The sequence below is a fragment of the Kryptolebias marmoratus genome, linkage group LG2, assembly GCF_001649575.2.
Source record: "Kryptolebias marmoratus isolate JLee-2015 linkage group LG2, ASM164957v2, whole genome shotgun sequence".
Lineage (NCBI taxonomy): Eukaryota > Metazoa > Chordata > Actinopteri > Cyprinodontiformes > Rivulidae > Kryptolebias > Kryptolebias marmoratus.
The window spans coordinates 29,168,964-29,185,772 of NC_051431.1; the positions used below are offsets into that span (position 1 = coordinate 29,168,964).

The 16,809-nt window shown below is 39.5% G+C and overlaps 1 protein-coding gene across 1 annotated transcript in view; it reads right to left on the reverse strand.

Annotated features, from left to right (window-relative positions):
* Positions 1 to 16,809, reverse strand: part of sorl1 (sortilin-related receptor, L(DLR class) A repeats containing) — a 137,599-nt gene that overhangs the window by 26,931 nt on the left and 93,859 nt on the right. Inside the window, exons 16-31 of the mRNA XM_017436024.3 lie at positions 14,748 to 14,833; positions 12,629 to 12,801; positions 12,323 to 12,454; positions 10,037 to 10,128; positions 8,643 to 8,889; positions 8,380 to 8,518; positions 7,570 to 7,743; positions 7,335 to 7,448; positions 7,107 to 7,229; positions 5,467 to 5,586; positions 5,072 to 5,197; positions 4,204 to 4,314; positions 3,440 to 3,571; positions 2,265 to 2,396; positions 2,040 to 2,174; positions 1,764 to 1,916 (exon numbers count right to left, since the gene is read on the reverse strand). Coding sequence (XP_017291513.3) covers positions 1,764 to 1,916; positions 2,040 to 2,174; positions 2,265 to 2,396; positions 3,440 to 3,571; positions 4,204 to 4,314; positions 5,072 to 5,197; positions 5,467 to 5,586; positions 7,107 to 7,229; positions 7,335 to 7,448; positions 7,570 to 7,743; positions 8,380 to 8,518; positions 8,643 to 8,889; positions 10,037 to 10,128; positions 12,323 to 12,454; positions 12,629 to 12,801; positions 14,748 to 14,833 — 2,189 coding nt within the window. The remainder of the gene's footprint in view (positions 1 to 1,763; positions 1,917 to 2,039; positions 2,175 to 2,264; positions 2,397 to 3,439; positions 3,572 to 4,203; positions 4,315 to 5,071; positions 5,198 to 5,466; positions 5,587 to 7,106; positions 7,230 to 7,334; positions 7,449 to 7,569; positions 7,744 to 8,379; positions 8,519 to 8,642; positions 8,890 to 10,036; positions 10,129 to 12,322; positions 12,455 to 12,628; positions 12,802 to 14,747; positions 14,834 to 16,809) is intronic.

Sequence of the window (16,809 nt, forward strand, 5' to 3'; positions counted from 1 at the left end):
CTGATGCTGAACAAGGTGCTGTAAAACACTCACAACTATTTTTTTTTAATTCTTTAGTAAGACGCCCCTTAACCTGGCTGCACCTAACATGCATGGTTTTGAACTGTAGGAGGAAACCGGAGTTCCTGACTGTACACGTCTGGTAAACCTCTGCCCATCTTTACTATTAGGAGATTCAGCATCTCTAAAATGCTTTTTTCCCTCAGTCCTCTTGCTCTTACTCCATTGCCACTTAACCTATTTAGTTGCAAAATGCTCCTCCAGCTGTTTCTTATTAAAACTGTTTATTTTTTACTCTTACAGCCTTTTGTTACCCTGAGTTGATATTTTTACTGTATTCTATTGTGAATAGTATATGGGTTTATGAGATTTGAAAATTATTGCATTTTGTTTCTATTTACATTTAGCACAGCAACCTAAAGTTTCCAGAATTGGGGTAAAAATCCCATCCTGCCCTATTTTTCAACATGGGTGGTTCCATTTTCAATTCAAGCTGGGATCCTCTACCAGGGTTCTATGCAGAATCGTATCTGTTCCTAGGACTTGACCCTTCTGGACAGAGATCTCAAGGGTTGTTCCTGGAATCCGTTGGAGCCATTCTTCCAGTTTGGGGATCACAGCCCTGAGTGCTCCATTGATCACTGGTACCACTGAGGCCATGACTTTACATAACTTCTCTATTTCCTCTTTCAGCTCTTGGTATTTCTCCAGCTTTTCATGTTCCTTCACTGCTTTCTTCTGTATCTTATCTATCACCACAATGTCCGGTTGGTCAGCCATCACCTGTTTGTCAGTCTGTATCTGGAAGTCCCACAGTATCTTAGCCCTGTCCTTCTCCACCACCTTAGGCGAAGTCTCCCACTTTGACTGTGGGACTTCCAGTCCATACTCGGTACAGATGTTCCTGTACACTATTCCAGCTACTTGGTTATGGCGTTCCACGTATGTTTTGCCTGCCTGCATCTTGCATCCCGCTATTATGTGCTGGACTGTCCAAGGGGCATCTTTACACAGCCTGCATCTTGGGTCCTGCCTGGTATGATAGACCCCGGCCTCTGTTGCTCTTGTGCTGCCATGAATAGTTCCTCTGTGCTGTCCGTCAGTCCAGCCCTTTCTAGCCACTAGTAGGACTTGTTGATATCAGCCACTTCCTCAATCTGCTGGGAGTACATGTTGTGCAAGGGCTTGTCTTTCCATGATAGTTCCTCTTTCTTCTCTTCCACATTGGGTTTCTGCTGCCTGAGACATTCACTCAGCAGATAATCATTGGGGGCTTTCTTCCTGATTTACTCCAGGATCTATATTATATATATATTTATTATTACTATACTATTATACCAGCAGGGTATCCGATAACTGTCATTGCATATGTGTTAATAGCTTGGACTTTGTACTTGTAATTCAGCTGGCTCTTCAGAGGACCTTACTCTTTGTAGATATTTGTAGATGTCCTGGACATCTGTAATGTTGCCTTCAGGTTGTTAACCCCTTTAGTCCTAAAGTTTATATATATATATATATATATATATATATATATATATATATATATAACTGTTCCTATTAGCGCGAGGTGACATGTCATAGGATGCTGCTTAGCACTGATGTCAGTCAGTTTTCAGCTTCAGTAATCTTTCAAGACTGACTAGACTATATTTAACAAAAAAGAACCAGCTAGGTTTGATCATCAAACATACGGGCTAAATTACTGTTTTGTTTTGTTGGGTTTTTTTTCAGTAGAAACCTCATTCATTAAAAGTTCGAACCTGTTGGACATCCAAGCTCATCGCTGCCGTCAGGACAGTCGGCATATCCATCACACACCCAGGTGTTTATGATACAAGCTCCAGATCCACAATGGAAACGGTTGGGAGCACAGGTAGTAGGGCCAGGTGTCACATTGTGAGGGGTAACTCCACCTGCAATGAACAAGTTACATGTTAATTCAATGCAAAAAGAAAAAAACAGACAGGTTTATGTGCTACAGTTGGTGAGGAAAAACAGAGAAAAAAGCAAACAACAAGTTTGATGGGGGCTCATACCTGTGCACTGGGCCTCATCTGACCAGTCACCACAGTCGTTCTCTCCATCACACTTCCACCACGTTGGGATGCAGCGCCCGTTCCTGCATTCATACTGGAAATATCTGGAGCAGCCTGGGACGTCAGTGGCAGCGGCTGAGGTGTGGAAGAGGAAGAATCGGCTGTTATGGAGTCAGAGGAACTACACTTCTTCACATTTCAGAAATAAAAGTCTTTCCTTCTCACCACAGTTGGCTTCATCAGAGTAATCCCCACAGTCATCCATTCCGTCACATTTCCACTCCAGGCTCACACACACTCCATTGGCACACTGGAAGGTGTAGGCGTCACACACTTTGCCAAATTCAGAAGGCGTGGCTGACAGGAAATACACAAGGAGATTACTGTCCCACCTTTTCTTTGTTTATGTCAAATTCAGGAACCATATATCTGAAGATAGCTACCATAGATCAGAGATTTTCATTAACATAAAACACAAACTTCAAAAAGAAAATTGATTCGGAATATATTACAGCAGGGTAATCAGAAGAGAACATACTGTAGATCAAACTCTGGACAGAAATGGAAGCTATTAACAGAATAATACTGACAAAAAGGTTTAAACAATTTTCTCACAACTTTCTCTCACCCATTTTTAACCCTCAAAGTAAACATTTCTGAATACTTATGTTGTCCAAAATTAATGTTACTATCACCTCTTGATACTTGTTGAAATGTCATTGTTGAAATAGGAATGACCCATTTTGTGGGGAATTACACAACCACTTATATATGAATGAAGTGTTGAAGTCTAGTGTGGGTTTAGAACGGGCCACTTTCTGGCTTGAAGGTGTTAAAAGAACATGGTGCCATCATTTTTTTTTTGTCATGCTGTTTTTTGTGGTTTCAGTGCCTTTTAATAAGATGTCATGCTTCTTTTTCTCATTACAAAACAGATGTCAGCTATTTGTACACTCTTTCTGAAATCAAACACACACAGACAGCCAGAGGAGCCATACCTAGACCTTTATACCATCAACAGTTTTACATTACAGTTATTTACATAGCATATTAGGCTTTGATGTGTCTCTCAGTGTTATGAAGGCATACTCATCAGTTTGTGTGTCTGTGCATTAAAGGTAAAATGACTACATATTTATATTACGAAATACTACATTAAACCTTCAGGTACTTTTATAGCAATATGTAGTATTATTTAGACCACACTTGTAATAGTATTTGCATTTCTTTTTTAAATAAAAGCAAATTAATCATGCGATACATTTTTGTTTTAATACTGTGAAACTGGTATTTTTGTTCAGGGTTATCATAAAGGCCCTGTACCTAGTTGGTTCACCCAAAAAGTAGATCCCAATTCTAATGTATTTGCTGTCCTAATAAAGTGTGTGACTGTTGCTCACCACATCCAGCATACTCCACATCCTCATCAGACCCATCTTCACAGTGTTTGATCCCATCACAGACCAGAGACTGGAACAGACACTGGGCTCGGTTCTTACAAACAAACTCCATGTAGCGAGTACACAATGGGTCTGTGGGGGAAACATACCCAACAAAAAGGTAAAATCACTCAAACATATTTTTAAACATCAAGCTCGCACAGCGGGCTTCAAACAACTTGAAATACTCTGTTTGGTTTAAATGATTTTTGACATGGGACATATGACTAAGTAGAAGCTAAAAGTAGAAAAGGGCTAGGTAAAATCAGTAAAATGTTAGCTAAAACTAATTGTAAAAAAGACTAGCTAAAAACTTAAGTAGAAAAAGGTTAGCTAAAAGTAACAAAAGGCCAGCAAAAAACTAAAAGAAGCTAAATGAAAAATGTATCAGAACAATTGCTAGAAATGAAAAGTAGCACAAGAAGACAAAAATAGAACATAAACTTAAAACCTAAAAAAGTTTCCTATGTGGAAAACATTTGTAAATAAAGTTCAATGATTCAAAGAGTTTAAAAGTTACAAAACCCAGAAGTCATAGCACCCATCTCATGAATGAGCTGAATACTTGGCTAAAATAGAACAAAGTATGCAGAAGTAGTTCCACTGCAAAAAAAAAAAAAAAAATTGGAAAACAATAGTGTGAATGTTGAATCAGATCCTACACAACTAGAAAGTTGAAGCGTGTTGTTTGAGAGTGAACTGCAGCCCAGTGTTCGGTCCCTCACCACAGCTGAGTTCATCAGCACCATCAGGACACTCCTGGATGCCGTTGCAGTGAGCTGCAGCTGGCAGGCAGGTGCTGTTGGAGCAGAGGAAACCTTTGCAGTGGGTTCCCTCTGAAAACACAAATAAATGTTCATGTTCATGACACCAGAAAGTGTATTCTAAACAAATAAAGAATGGTTGATGGCAAAAACAAAAAAAAAATATATATATTATATAGCCAGAAGGGTAACAGCAACATTTTTATTTTATATTTTCATTAGTGATTTTTCCATTGCGGGTGGAGAAGCTGACATGCTCAGAGCTGTCTCTTTTTCAGCTGTAATGGTAAAAAAAAAAAAAAGAACAAACAAACAAAAGACTAAGACTAATTCTGACCAAACACAATGCAGAAAGTGCAATGTTGGCTCCATATCAATATATACAGGCCTATATAAACAAATTCATAGGCCTTGAACTTTTCCACATTTTGTCACTTTACAACCACATACGTCAAAGTAATTTTCTGGGATTTATGAGATAAAACAACACAAAATAGTGCATAATTGTGAAGTGGAAGGAAAATGACAAATGGTTTTCAAAAGGTTTACAAATAAAAATCTGAAATTTGTATTCAGCGTCTCTACTCCAACGTACTGCCATAAATATGCACCACTTTGTGTTGGTCTGTCACAGAAAATCCCAGTAAAGTACTCTAAAGTTTGTAGTTGTAACGTGACAAATTGTGGAAAAGTCAATAGTTTAGCTCTCAAATTTTATTTTTCCATAACAACTCATCTGCTATTAGAATCAACAATGCTCATTAACAAGTTTGTTCTGAACTGAAACAATTGTTAATACTGTCAACAACAGTGAGTCGTGTCAACTTGCCACAATATTGAGAATCTTCATCAGAATTATCTTGACAGTCATCATCGCCGTCGCACTTCCAACGCAGTGGTATGCAGTGACCCGTGTGACACTGGAAGCTGCTGGGCTCACATGTATGGTGACCCACTGGGGTCAAACAAAAAGAGCAAAGGCAGGGAGACACTGGTTAAACAAGTTCTACACAAACAGAAGTCTGGATCTGCAACCTGCTCTTTATGCTAGCAGCACTGCTTTGATTTCACATTTAAAGTTTTAACACTTTCTCACTTTTTGTCATGCGGGATGTTAAAGGGAAGACATACTTCGTTGGACATTAAATAAACTCGAAACAATAATGTTTTTTTAGGAAAATTGTAGTTACTGTGTGTTGCCATAATGAGGCAGTGTGTTAGAACCTGTGCAGTTGGCTTCGTCTGACCAGTCTCTGCAGTCGTTGTCGCCGTCACAGTGCCACGCCTCCCGAATGCAAACACCTCGTGCACACGTAAACTCTCCAGGGCCGCACTGATGAGTCTCTGAGGGATGAATGTAAAGTAAAGTCAGTGAAAGTGTGACTGCAAGAGGAAAAAAAAAAACAAACAAACTACTGTATAGAAGCTGTTACTTTTGCTCCTGTTCAGGCAATATGACTGAACCTGCTGCTGTGATAATTAAGAAAAAAAAAATATATATATATTTCTGTCCACGATTGTCTCAAGTTCCACCTGTATGTTCGTCGAATATTAGTTCAACAAAAACAGAGGGGTGGATAAAAAAATCTTACTGTTCAGTTAATAATATTTTAATTTGTTGATAATTAGTCACTTATTATTTAATAATTCATCTCCCCCTCATGCCCATACAATACATATGAGAAGACCGAGTTGCAATTCAGGCTTTTCACAATGTGTGTTGTTTGTTGTTTACTCATTCAGTGGTACTTGAAATAGCACAAGTGCCAGCACACAAAAAAGAAAACAGTTTCCTACAACTTAAAAACAATGACCTAAGCTGAGTTGAACTAATGTAATGTAATTGTGAACACAAAAAATCTAAACATATGTGAGAGAAAGCAATACTGATCCAAACATTATCAAATTCATCTTTTATTTTTTTTATTTACCTAACTGCTTTATGTTTTGGGACCATTGCCTGTTTCACATTTTTGCTTGAAATGGCCATCTTCACATGGCTGGGATACAGACATGTGGTGAAACAAACACCTGACAGAGCAGAGGCTTCCAGTTTAGCTTTTTATATTATTGCATGTGTTTTCATGTTACTTTTACTCTGTACTTTTGTGTCTTATTTAGATTATCTTAGCTCGTTTTAGATAAATTTAGTTTAGCTTGTTATATTGTTGTGTGTGTTTTCACAATGACTCTGTATTTTTGTGTTTTCATGTTGTAAAGGACTTTAACTGCCTTGTTGCTGAAAAGTGCTAGATAAATATGTTTGCCTTGACTTCATTTGACTTGACTTGCAGCACACACATGTATGCTGCTTCTAATTCTGCAAGCCGACAATATTTCGTGTTCTTTCATTTTCATCAGTCCAATGGATCAGTGTGGAGATGTTTGCCCGTGTTCTGGCAGATATAGTGCAGTTCACCTGAGGACAGTTTCCAATTTGTAATTCTTTTCAAATAAAACTATGATGGCAGAAACAGATGTGGGACCACGTCAGTTGTTTTTGGCAGCTGTGCTGAACAGAGCACCCGTCTTGAATAATTTCAGAAACATCTCAGCATATTACCACTACTTTGTGGTAGTGTTAGCAGTGTGTTACCACATGGTTCCAGTGGTGGAAAAAAAAAACCAAACAAACAAAAAATCCCAACAAATGTATTAATTGTTCAAATTTGGATATTTTAATGACTTATCAAACATTTAAAAAATCACTCCTCTTTTTATAAAATGCTAGAATAAAAGTCTTGCGAGCGCTATGCCAGATTTTTAACAACACGCTTCAGAGAATGAATGCAACAGTCTGTTAGCGCCTTCAACACACAGATGCTGGGAGGACTGACAACCAGACACCATGCAGCACCTCTTACCACAGTGCTCCTCATCACTGTTGTCTCCACAGTCATCTTCATTGTCACATTTGAAGGCCAGTGGGATGCAGGAGCCCGAGGCCACGCAGCGAAACTGGTTGGATGGATCACAAGTTGTGGTGGCTGCAAACAGATGTGGAAGTGAAGAAAGAGCAGAGTTCCTTTTTGTACTGACAGTTGATTTATTTTGTTTGCACTGAAAGAGAAGCTCTGCGGCTGGATACTCACGACACTCCTGTTCATCACTCATGTCTCCACAGTCATTGTCGCTGTCGCACTTCCAGATGCTGCTGATGCAGCGACCATTGGAGCAGCTGTACTGGTTGGGCAAACAGCTGTAATCTGACAAGAGAAACAAAAGAATCACATGCAAATTCTAATTAAGCCCTCTGTCCCCTTTGTGACGATCATAGATCCCAGACCCAGAGCAGCGGGGGTTCATGCATAATGTACTCTGTCTCACCGTTCTTGATGCAGGTTTTGTTTTGAAGCTGGTAGCCAGAAGGACACTGGCACTTCACCTCCCCATCAGGCATGGATATCATTGGGATGCCATCTGGGCAAACACAGGTGTACCTGTGGCCTGGCTGAGGCAGGCACAGCAGACGGCATGGCTGGTCTGCACAGGCGTTATGTCCTGGTGGGACAAAGAGAAAGACCAAAGATGATCTAACACAGTGGTTCCCAAACCGTGGGGCGTGCCCCCTAGGGGGGCGCAGTGCCATTACAGGGGGGGCACGAGATGGATGAGTAAAAGAAAAACAAAAAACAGTGCCCGACTATGCATGATGGACAGGTTTTTGACGGGGACAGGTATTTAACCCCATTTTGCACAGAGGCTTTTTTTAAATGTATTGATGATAGCAAAATTGAATATTGTTACAAATAAAAAAAAGAAATATGTTTGAAATAACACTGACAGCAAATAATACTCTTCTACAGTATTGAACTAAATAAAATAAAAAAAACAGTTACAGAAAAGTGTTGCACTGTAAAGATGGTTTGTAGTTTGTTTTGTTGCAACCTGAAGTGTGAAATAAACTTCAGTTGAGTTTGAAAACAAAATATGTGTATAGGTTTGTGTCTGGTTGAACAATATGTGTGCCCAGTTGATTTTATTTTATTTATTTATTTTATTTATTTATTTTTTTTTGGGGGGGGGGGAGATTTTATTGTAATCCATAGGGGGGGCCCAGAAGAAAATCTGATCTAACAAATTATGACAGGCAACGTGGACACACAGCTTTGTCCAAGTGTAGACAATGCTCCTCACCTCTGTTCTTCCCCTTATAAAAGATCTTCAAGTCCATGACCCCAGTTAGTCTGCCAACAATCAGCTCGTTGCCTTGAGATCCAGCCTTTGAAGCTTTGAAAATTCCCATTTTTGACCAGTCGTCCCAGTATAGGTCATTCTGAAACCAACATTCCAGCCAAGAACGTAACAGTTTAAACCTACTCCAGACATTTATTTTACAAATAGTCAAGATAAGATATCTGCAGAACTTTATTTAATAACAGACTTTATTACTATCCTACCTTAAAGACAGCTATGGCGTATGGATGAGGTAGTCCTTCAACGAGAATGCTCCTCTGATCCCCCATGAAGTCGGCCCTCTCGATGCGGTCGCTGAAGGCTTCGGTCCAGTATAGCCAGTGCTCATCAGCTGTGATACCGTTGGGCCAGCGGACACCTTCTGAGACGATGCAGGACACATTTGTTCCGTCCATGTAGCTTCTGTAAACACCAGCTGCTCGGTCTCCCCAGTCAGTCCAGAACATCAGACTGAAGGACATCCAAAGGACAGCATTACTTTTACTAACCTGGTCACAGTGACTTCAACATTAACACATACATTTAACTCAGACTCATAAAACCATTTAACCTAAGTTGGTCTAATGTGAAGACTATGTGCAGGGTCAATATTCTTCCAAACAAACAGACAAAAAAAAAACTGTCTCTGGACATTTAAAAACAATTAAATCATAAACACTGGGCTATAATTTCTTTTTTAAGTGTTACAAAACATTTCAGTGTTCATCCTAACACCATTATCAGTCATAAAGAGTACAAACAGGAAGTATCCTCGACATTTAAAACAAAGAGAAGTGACATGATCTATGATGTAAATTCACGTGACTGCTGAGATGCAGTCAAAGAAGATTGTGTCCCAGGAGTTTAAGGTGATGTCCCCTCCCTGACTTTGAGGAGGAGGATGTTAGTTTATCCTTAAACCAACAAGTAATTGTCTTTAGAACAGCAGTGTAAGCTGAGGATAAGTGGTGTCTCAGGGACATTAAATTATTTTGTGTTCCTTTTTAAAAAAAAATTTGTCTAGTCCAGTGTTTATGAATTAATTTAAAAAATATATATCTACTATTATGTGGATTTCTAAATGAATCTTCACAAACAAAGAGAAAGCCTTAAATATTAATACCATTATGAGATTACTTAATTTGCATCCAAGATAAAAGCAGAACTATCTTGGCAGAAATGAAACCACTTTTTTGTTTTGCTGCTTAGTAAGTGAGTGAGTTGGGAAAACAGGCAGGGAAACAGTATGTAGACTGATCGATTATTTCTTCCTTAAAAGTAAAGCCACACTAAGGAATCTGCTTGTGATTGGTATCATCTGGTTTTCAGCTTGACCAGTCTTGATCAGCAGTCATCTGGGCAAAAATTCCTTTTCTTCCTGGTCAATGAACCTATTCTACTATGTTGTGCAGCACCAAATGGATTCAAAGTTTTTATTGAGTGCAGAAGACTCAGAACTAGCTGTAAAAAGTCAGAAGCAGCACAAAGGGTGGAGAGGCTGTCAAAAAGGTGACAGCATTTTCAACGCAGGTACGGTGAGCTGTCTGTGTGTGAGAATGGCTGCATGGTAATAGTGATGCTCCTAACCTGGTAGGCAGCTACAAACATGTGGTTTTACCTCTCTGCAGGCAGCAGAACCAGAGCTCGAGGATGTTCCAGGATGGATGAGTTAAGTAAAGTGTGACGCAGGTCCCCGTCAGGACTAGAGACCTTCAAAGAAAATAACAATGAAACTATTCACTATTATTTGTAAAGTTCAGTTTGACAGTTTCAAAGTGGACATAATATTTTAAAAGTGCCTTTTCCTGTGAGCCTATTTTGTTTGACCTCAGTGCAAACTAAAAATCTCTACAGATTCACAATCCTCACGTTTCCGTGAGTCGGAAAATGTAAAACCTCAACAAATAAGGTTCTTTTCTCATTTTATTTAATAATTTGTATTTTAGCTGGACAATCTTACTTCTTATTGACCTTTTCTTTGTGATTTGTTTTGGGGGTTTTTTAGCAGAAAGTTGGAAATATATAAATCTCACTTTTTGCTAAATGCACCAACAGTAATTTTAGCATTACAAAAACAAATAATGTTCAGTTAAACATAAAAATAGAAACACCCCCACCCCCACACATGTACACACACAGACAAAAAAAAAAAAGGACCGACAGTGAAGCCGAGGTTTCTATAAACCAATATATCAATGTTACTGTTTATTTATAAGCACATTGTAAATCTTAGAAGTTGAACCAAACTGCTGTACAATAGAATGAGGCTAACTAAAGGCAATTATTTGAAACCACAGATAAAAATTTTAAAAATCACCAAAACTATTTCAAAGAAATCAAATAAAACTTTAATATGAAACACAAAAAGAATAAAAAAAGAAAATAAGTTTTACTGATAGCTCGTCTGAGATGTTCTCATCAGCAGGAGACAGATACATACAGTATCTGTTCATAGTTTGATGATAATTTATGCTGCCCTCTAAGTGGTACAGCCAACCAGTGAAAAACAGACTGGTGGCCTAAGCTATGTCTTATTGATATACTTTGCTCAATTAGTCACTCTCTGACAACCTGAGGTTAGTCTCATCCCTGGGATTTACTGCTTGACATTTCTTTGTAATAAATTGTTAAAAATCACCAAGCGGTGTCTTCCTGTCTCCCTTAGCTTTTTGCCATGACAAAGAACACGCTATTTTCAAAGTCAAACTCTTCTAAAGTCTTCAACAGTGTTTTGAAACTCTCCAAGTTTTAAGCAGTATAATATAAATCAGTTATACTGCAAAGACATGATCACTTCTGGATTTGAGTTTGGTTCGTGGAGCATCTAAAAGCATCTGAAATATTAAATTTGAGCATTCTACCTGGAGTATGATGATGTAAAAGGTACTTCAAGTAAACTAGAAGGATCTCACTGAAAATGTTCAATAAAATCTTAAAGTAACAAACAGGAAGTGACATCAATACTGCTATATTATAATAATGCTTTCACCCTCCATTTCAAAGATAGGCAGGTGCAATCAACAAAAAGACAACTGATCCAAACCTACATGCAAAGAAACTGCATTAATATAAACAAGAAAAATAAGTCATTTAGAGAACTAGCATTATCTGCAAAAACAGTGTGAATGCTGAGGAATAAATGAGTTTACTGAAATGTGTTAAAGCTGAAACTGAGTTTTAAAACAAGCAAACAAAACAGAAAATTAGCTAAAAGAAGCAAAACACTAGCTAAAAGTAGCAAAATGGTAGCTAAAACCAGCAAAAAGTTTACTAAAAGCAGGAAAGGACTAGCTAAAAGCTAAAATATCAGAAAGCTGAAAGTATCTAAATGCTAGCTAAATCTATAAGTAGAAAAGGTTAGCTAAAAGCTATAAGTAGCAAAAGAAGACAAACAGAACAAATATGTTGGAGCAGATTTAATAGAGAACATTTTTTTTATAATTGAAGAAATTTCGATGTTTTTCTGTGGTTAAAATATTTGTGTTGTTATACTTGTTCTGGCTGATCCCTTCTGCAGGGGTCGCCACAGCCAGCAAACTCACAGAAAAGATTTGGCAATTGTTTTAAACCGATGCCTTTCCTGATGAAACCTGGGCTCGAACCTGCAACCTCTGGATTACAAGACCACGGCACTGATCATTGAGCTACTGCAGGAAAAAATATTTATAAAAAAAGGTTAATATTTTGGAAAGTTTAAAAGTTACCAAAACCAAAAGTCATAGTACCCGTCTCCTGAATGAGCAGAAGTTTTAATATATAAAAGGCTGAAGTCGCACAAAGAATCCAGAAGTATTTAGATCCCAAAAAACAAGAAACGGTCATTTTTACAAAACCTCTGGGAGACTGATAGAGGTTATAATGTGAATTATCAGCAAATATATGTACATATATTTGCCTTTTTTACCTCTATCTTTTGGGCTCCAGCATCAACCCAGTAGAGTAGTCTGCTGACGGGGTCAAAGGTCAAAGCTTCCACATTTTGCAAGTCTTTCTTTACTATGACCTCTTGACCTGTACTGCCGTTCAGGCAAAGACGCTGCAGGAAAAGGAAGGAAATGACAACACAACGTTACCAGTGCAAATATGTAATAAATCCTGTAGACAAGCTGAACAAATACAAGTAATGAATATATTTGCACTGAACAATTTAAACAAAGACTGTCAAAAAGAAGCCCAGCCTGGAAGCCTCACAGGGGACTTCATCACTGACCTGAATAGTGTCCAGTGAGATGTCGGCCCAGTACAGACAGTTCCTGTCATAGTCAAAGTCCAGAGCCACAGCCTCCCTGAGGCCAGCCAGAGGCAGGGCCTGGTCTGCACCTGTGGCCAGGTCATAGCGATGAATGGCATTCCTCACAGCAAACAGGATGAACTCATTACTCTCTGTAAAGACACAGAAAATATGAAAATAATTCACATTACAAACATGCATCATGCTGTTTGGCAGAATGGTAATGTATGATATAATACAAAACTAACTGTATCAGGATGCTCAGTGAAGCAACAAGTTTCTTTTTGCTTTTTTCACCCCCCAAAAAATAGTTATGAGACATTGATATTTTTTAAATTTGTACATTTGGTTTCTCTTTTGGAGACAAAAATCTTCATATACTGCTCTCCAAAGTTATAATGGGTAAAAATAACAACAAAAACTAGTGCAGGATGTACTTCCATTTTATTATATATCCAACTAGAAATTTCCCATTTAAACAGCATCTATTTGAATGTGTGAAATACATGATCAGAATGCTCTTTGCAATAACTTTTTCAAATCTTGTTTCATACGAACGCTCATAATTTTATGAATATTATTAAAATGAAAAGGACAAATAAGTGTTCGCACATTGTTACATGCCTGCCAGGCTGTTTGTGTTTTTCTTTCCACCTTTTTTTTTTTTGTTTGTCTCTTCACAGGTAGTAGGGAAGCTGGTGTCAATCTCCCCTGATTGGATCCTCTCCTCCCATGGGCCAATCAGCGTCCTAGGAGGCCTTATATGAGCAGCCCACCTGGAGAACTGGGGGCGGCTCCACCTGGCTGGCTAGTTGACACGTCTTGTTGTTCTTTGTGTAAAAGATTGTGGAGGGAGTTAGAGGACTAGGTAAGTTTTGGGGTACCCTGTACACTTCCATCACGTAGGAGTTTTTCTGTTAAATACACTAGGTAAGTAGGTGGGTGCCACCCATGTAAAGTTTTGGTGAAACTTTTGCTAGATTAGGTTAGCAGGGTTTTCTTTTCTGTATGTTTTATTTAGCATAGATTGTAATTGGGCCCTGTTTAGTTGTATTTTCTTTGCCTAACTGTCCCTTTCTCTCCCACAGTTTGTACGAGCAACCTGAGATTTTTGTTGGAAATAAATTCCATGTTTTCGTCACATTTACCTGGACTATGTCAAATTTCTGTGGCTGTCGTGTTACTCCCTTTCTCCTCACTGGGGGTGGGCGTAAACACAAATTTACATAAATTTCGCAATTTTCCAACAAAGACAACGACTACAACGCATTGCAAGCTAGAAGGTCTGGGTGTAATCAGCCCCATGTTTACTGGCAGTTCATTGCTAAGCAAAGAAATTTAAAATTAGGCTAAATGTATAAATTGCTTTTCATGTTTTCATAAACTAAAGGGAAGAAGCTGCATCGTGAAAGTCTCTGTTCAGCAGAGACAGCGTGTGTGTGTGTTTAAGAGGTATTTAAAAAGATCATATTTTTGTAGAAGTGATGTTTTTGCTTCATTTCCTTCTTAAATAATTAGCTTAGTCTGTCAAAAAAGCATGCACTCAAGGTGTTTGTAAGACCTCCGTAGTGCACACATCCTATTGAATAAAGCCTGATGCCAAGTGAGGTAACTGGTCTGCATCTGTGCTCAGACCATGAGGCCTGAGCTCTCATTTTGAGAGACACTGTCTTTAGTCACAACGCCTTCTTAGGAAGTGAACCGTGGGCTCTTACGCTCACGTTGTCGAAAACTTGCAAACGTGGACAGTTATGTTGCCTGTCTGAAGACCCTAGTTCATCCCCATAAATTGAATTGAATGTATTGTTCAGGTCCGTCCCAGTGGGACGTGGTTGTCTTTTTACTCTAACTGGGTGTGGTAAGATGTTCATAAAAACAAGCAGCCCCAGAGAAACAGGGGATCTCATTGATTGGGCTAGAAGTCTCGATTTCGGCACAGACTCTGTTATTTTGAATAAACTCTCACTGTTCAAGAGTAACTTATGTCTGTCGAGTCATTTCTGTGATCATTCACTTCGTCGCTGAGGACCCAGAAGAACGTCCCCCCGCTTTGAAGACACTTCACAAGGAAACCACCACAGAATAAACCACACATTACCTCCAACAGGACAGGGCAGCATCTCTCCTTCCAGCCGGGATTCCACATCTCCTCCACTGCAGCTGTCGCCAGGTACTTTTCTGTAGCTGAAACAGAAACAGGAGAGGTTTCGTTTCTCAGCAGAACACAGGTGTGCTCCCATCAAAAAAAACAATGAAGTCAACACGCATGGTTTCAGACTGTGGTAGAAAAATTGGAGTACCCAGAGAAAATCCACACATGTACAGGGAGAACAAACCCAATTCACAAAGAGAACTGAGCCCAGTTTTAACGTTTCTTGCTGTGAAGAAACTGTGCTAACCAGTTAAAAAAGCTAAATCAATACATCACCAAACAGCATTAAGACATTCCACTTGAACCTAGAATACACTACTACAGTTTTATCACACAAAACTTCAAACTGAAAAAAATAATACATCTGCCACAGAAATGTTTTAATATTGGTTATAATTGTGTACAAACACAATAACTAAACCAAAAAGAAATAGGATTGGACTTCCGGTTATGGCATGGAGGTGAGCAGACGCATTGAACCAGAGCTCCCAACCGGTTGACTAACCCCCCTTTGCCAGAGTTGAATTAACCTTCTAAAACTGATTAACTTATGATGAAAAGGGGGAAAGCATCAAAACAGACACAAGAAACAGGCGAGAGAATTTTTAAAGATCTAGTCGACGAGGGCGTATCTGACCAGCACATGGCTATGGAAGGGCTTCAAGCCAGCATCGGAGCTATCCACAAAGAAATCGTAGCCATTCGTTGAGACATGAAGGAAGAGTTGTGCTGCTTTCGCGACAACTTCTCAACCGACATGAAGAGAGATTTAAGAAGTTTCCAAGAGGAGATCAATGGAAAGCTAAACGAAATCGTGTCGGACATAAAAGAGAACAAAAAGAGAGCGGAGAAGTCGTTACAACGTGAGGCAGAAATGGAGGAGTGGACCATGGCGGCGAAAGAGGTACTGTCTCAAGCTATAAGCAACCAAGATAAAATCCAAGCTAAGCTGCTGACTTAGAAGCACGCTCACGGCGAACAACATCTGTGTGTACGGGATTCCTGAGGATACGGAGGCAGATAACCTGTTGGAGTTTATGGACCGTTTTATTAAGGCCGAGCTGTCACTTCAGGATACCGACCCAGCTATACAACGCTGCCACCTTTGGGTCCTAAACCACTGCACAATGCGACCCCCCGCTCCGTGGGGATCTACTTTCTGGCATTCAGAACCAGGGATTTGGTGCTTCGCACCGCATGGAAGAAAGGAGAGATCCGCCTCAATCAGCAGCAGGTTTTTTTCGACCAGGACTATCCAGCAGAGACCCAAAAGAAGAGGAAGGCTTACGGCCCTATCAGAAAACTCCTGAAAGAAAAAGGTTTCCGCTTCCAAACCCCGCCGCCAGCTAAGCTCCGGGTGTTTATTGACGGTGACTCGTCCACATACAACAATGCAGCGGATGCTATGAAGGACCTGCAGAAGAGGGGTCTCGCTCCTGAGTGCAGAAGCAACGAGGGTCCCCCCACTGCAGTGCCAATGGAGAAATTGGACAGATTGTCTTGGGAGACTGTGGAGGCCAAACGACAGAACCAGGACTCACATGGAGACAGAGCAAGGAAAAAACTCAGCGGATTTCGTCATGAGGCGGGGGACGCAGCCACCTCTCCAAGTTAAGCACCGCTCGTTAAAACCCAGGTGGTAAGATAAACATTCACAGTGATCTGATCCAGCATGTGGATTAAGAATGGAATATTTTTTAAAGAGACACTGTCAGGCATCATTATACTAATCTCTCATTTAATCTTTGCTAAAGTTAACAAGAAACATGTAACTAAAATGGAATATATATAGATAATACATGACCATCGTTTTGGGAGCTGGTTTAAAGGCTCTGATTGTGCACTGAACTTATACTCGTACTGAGCCATTTCCGTTTGCACTGGAGAGGCCCCCCATGAAAAGAGTTTCATGGGGACTTTTCTCTTCATCCAGGACTCCTTAATGAGTCATTTTGTTTTGGAAGTCGTTCTCTTAATACGTTTTCAAGGTCCAAGTTTTTTGTTTTTG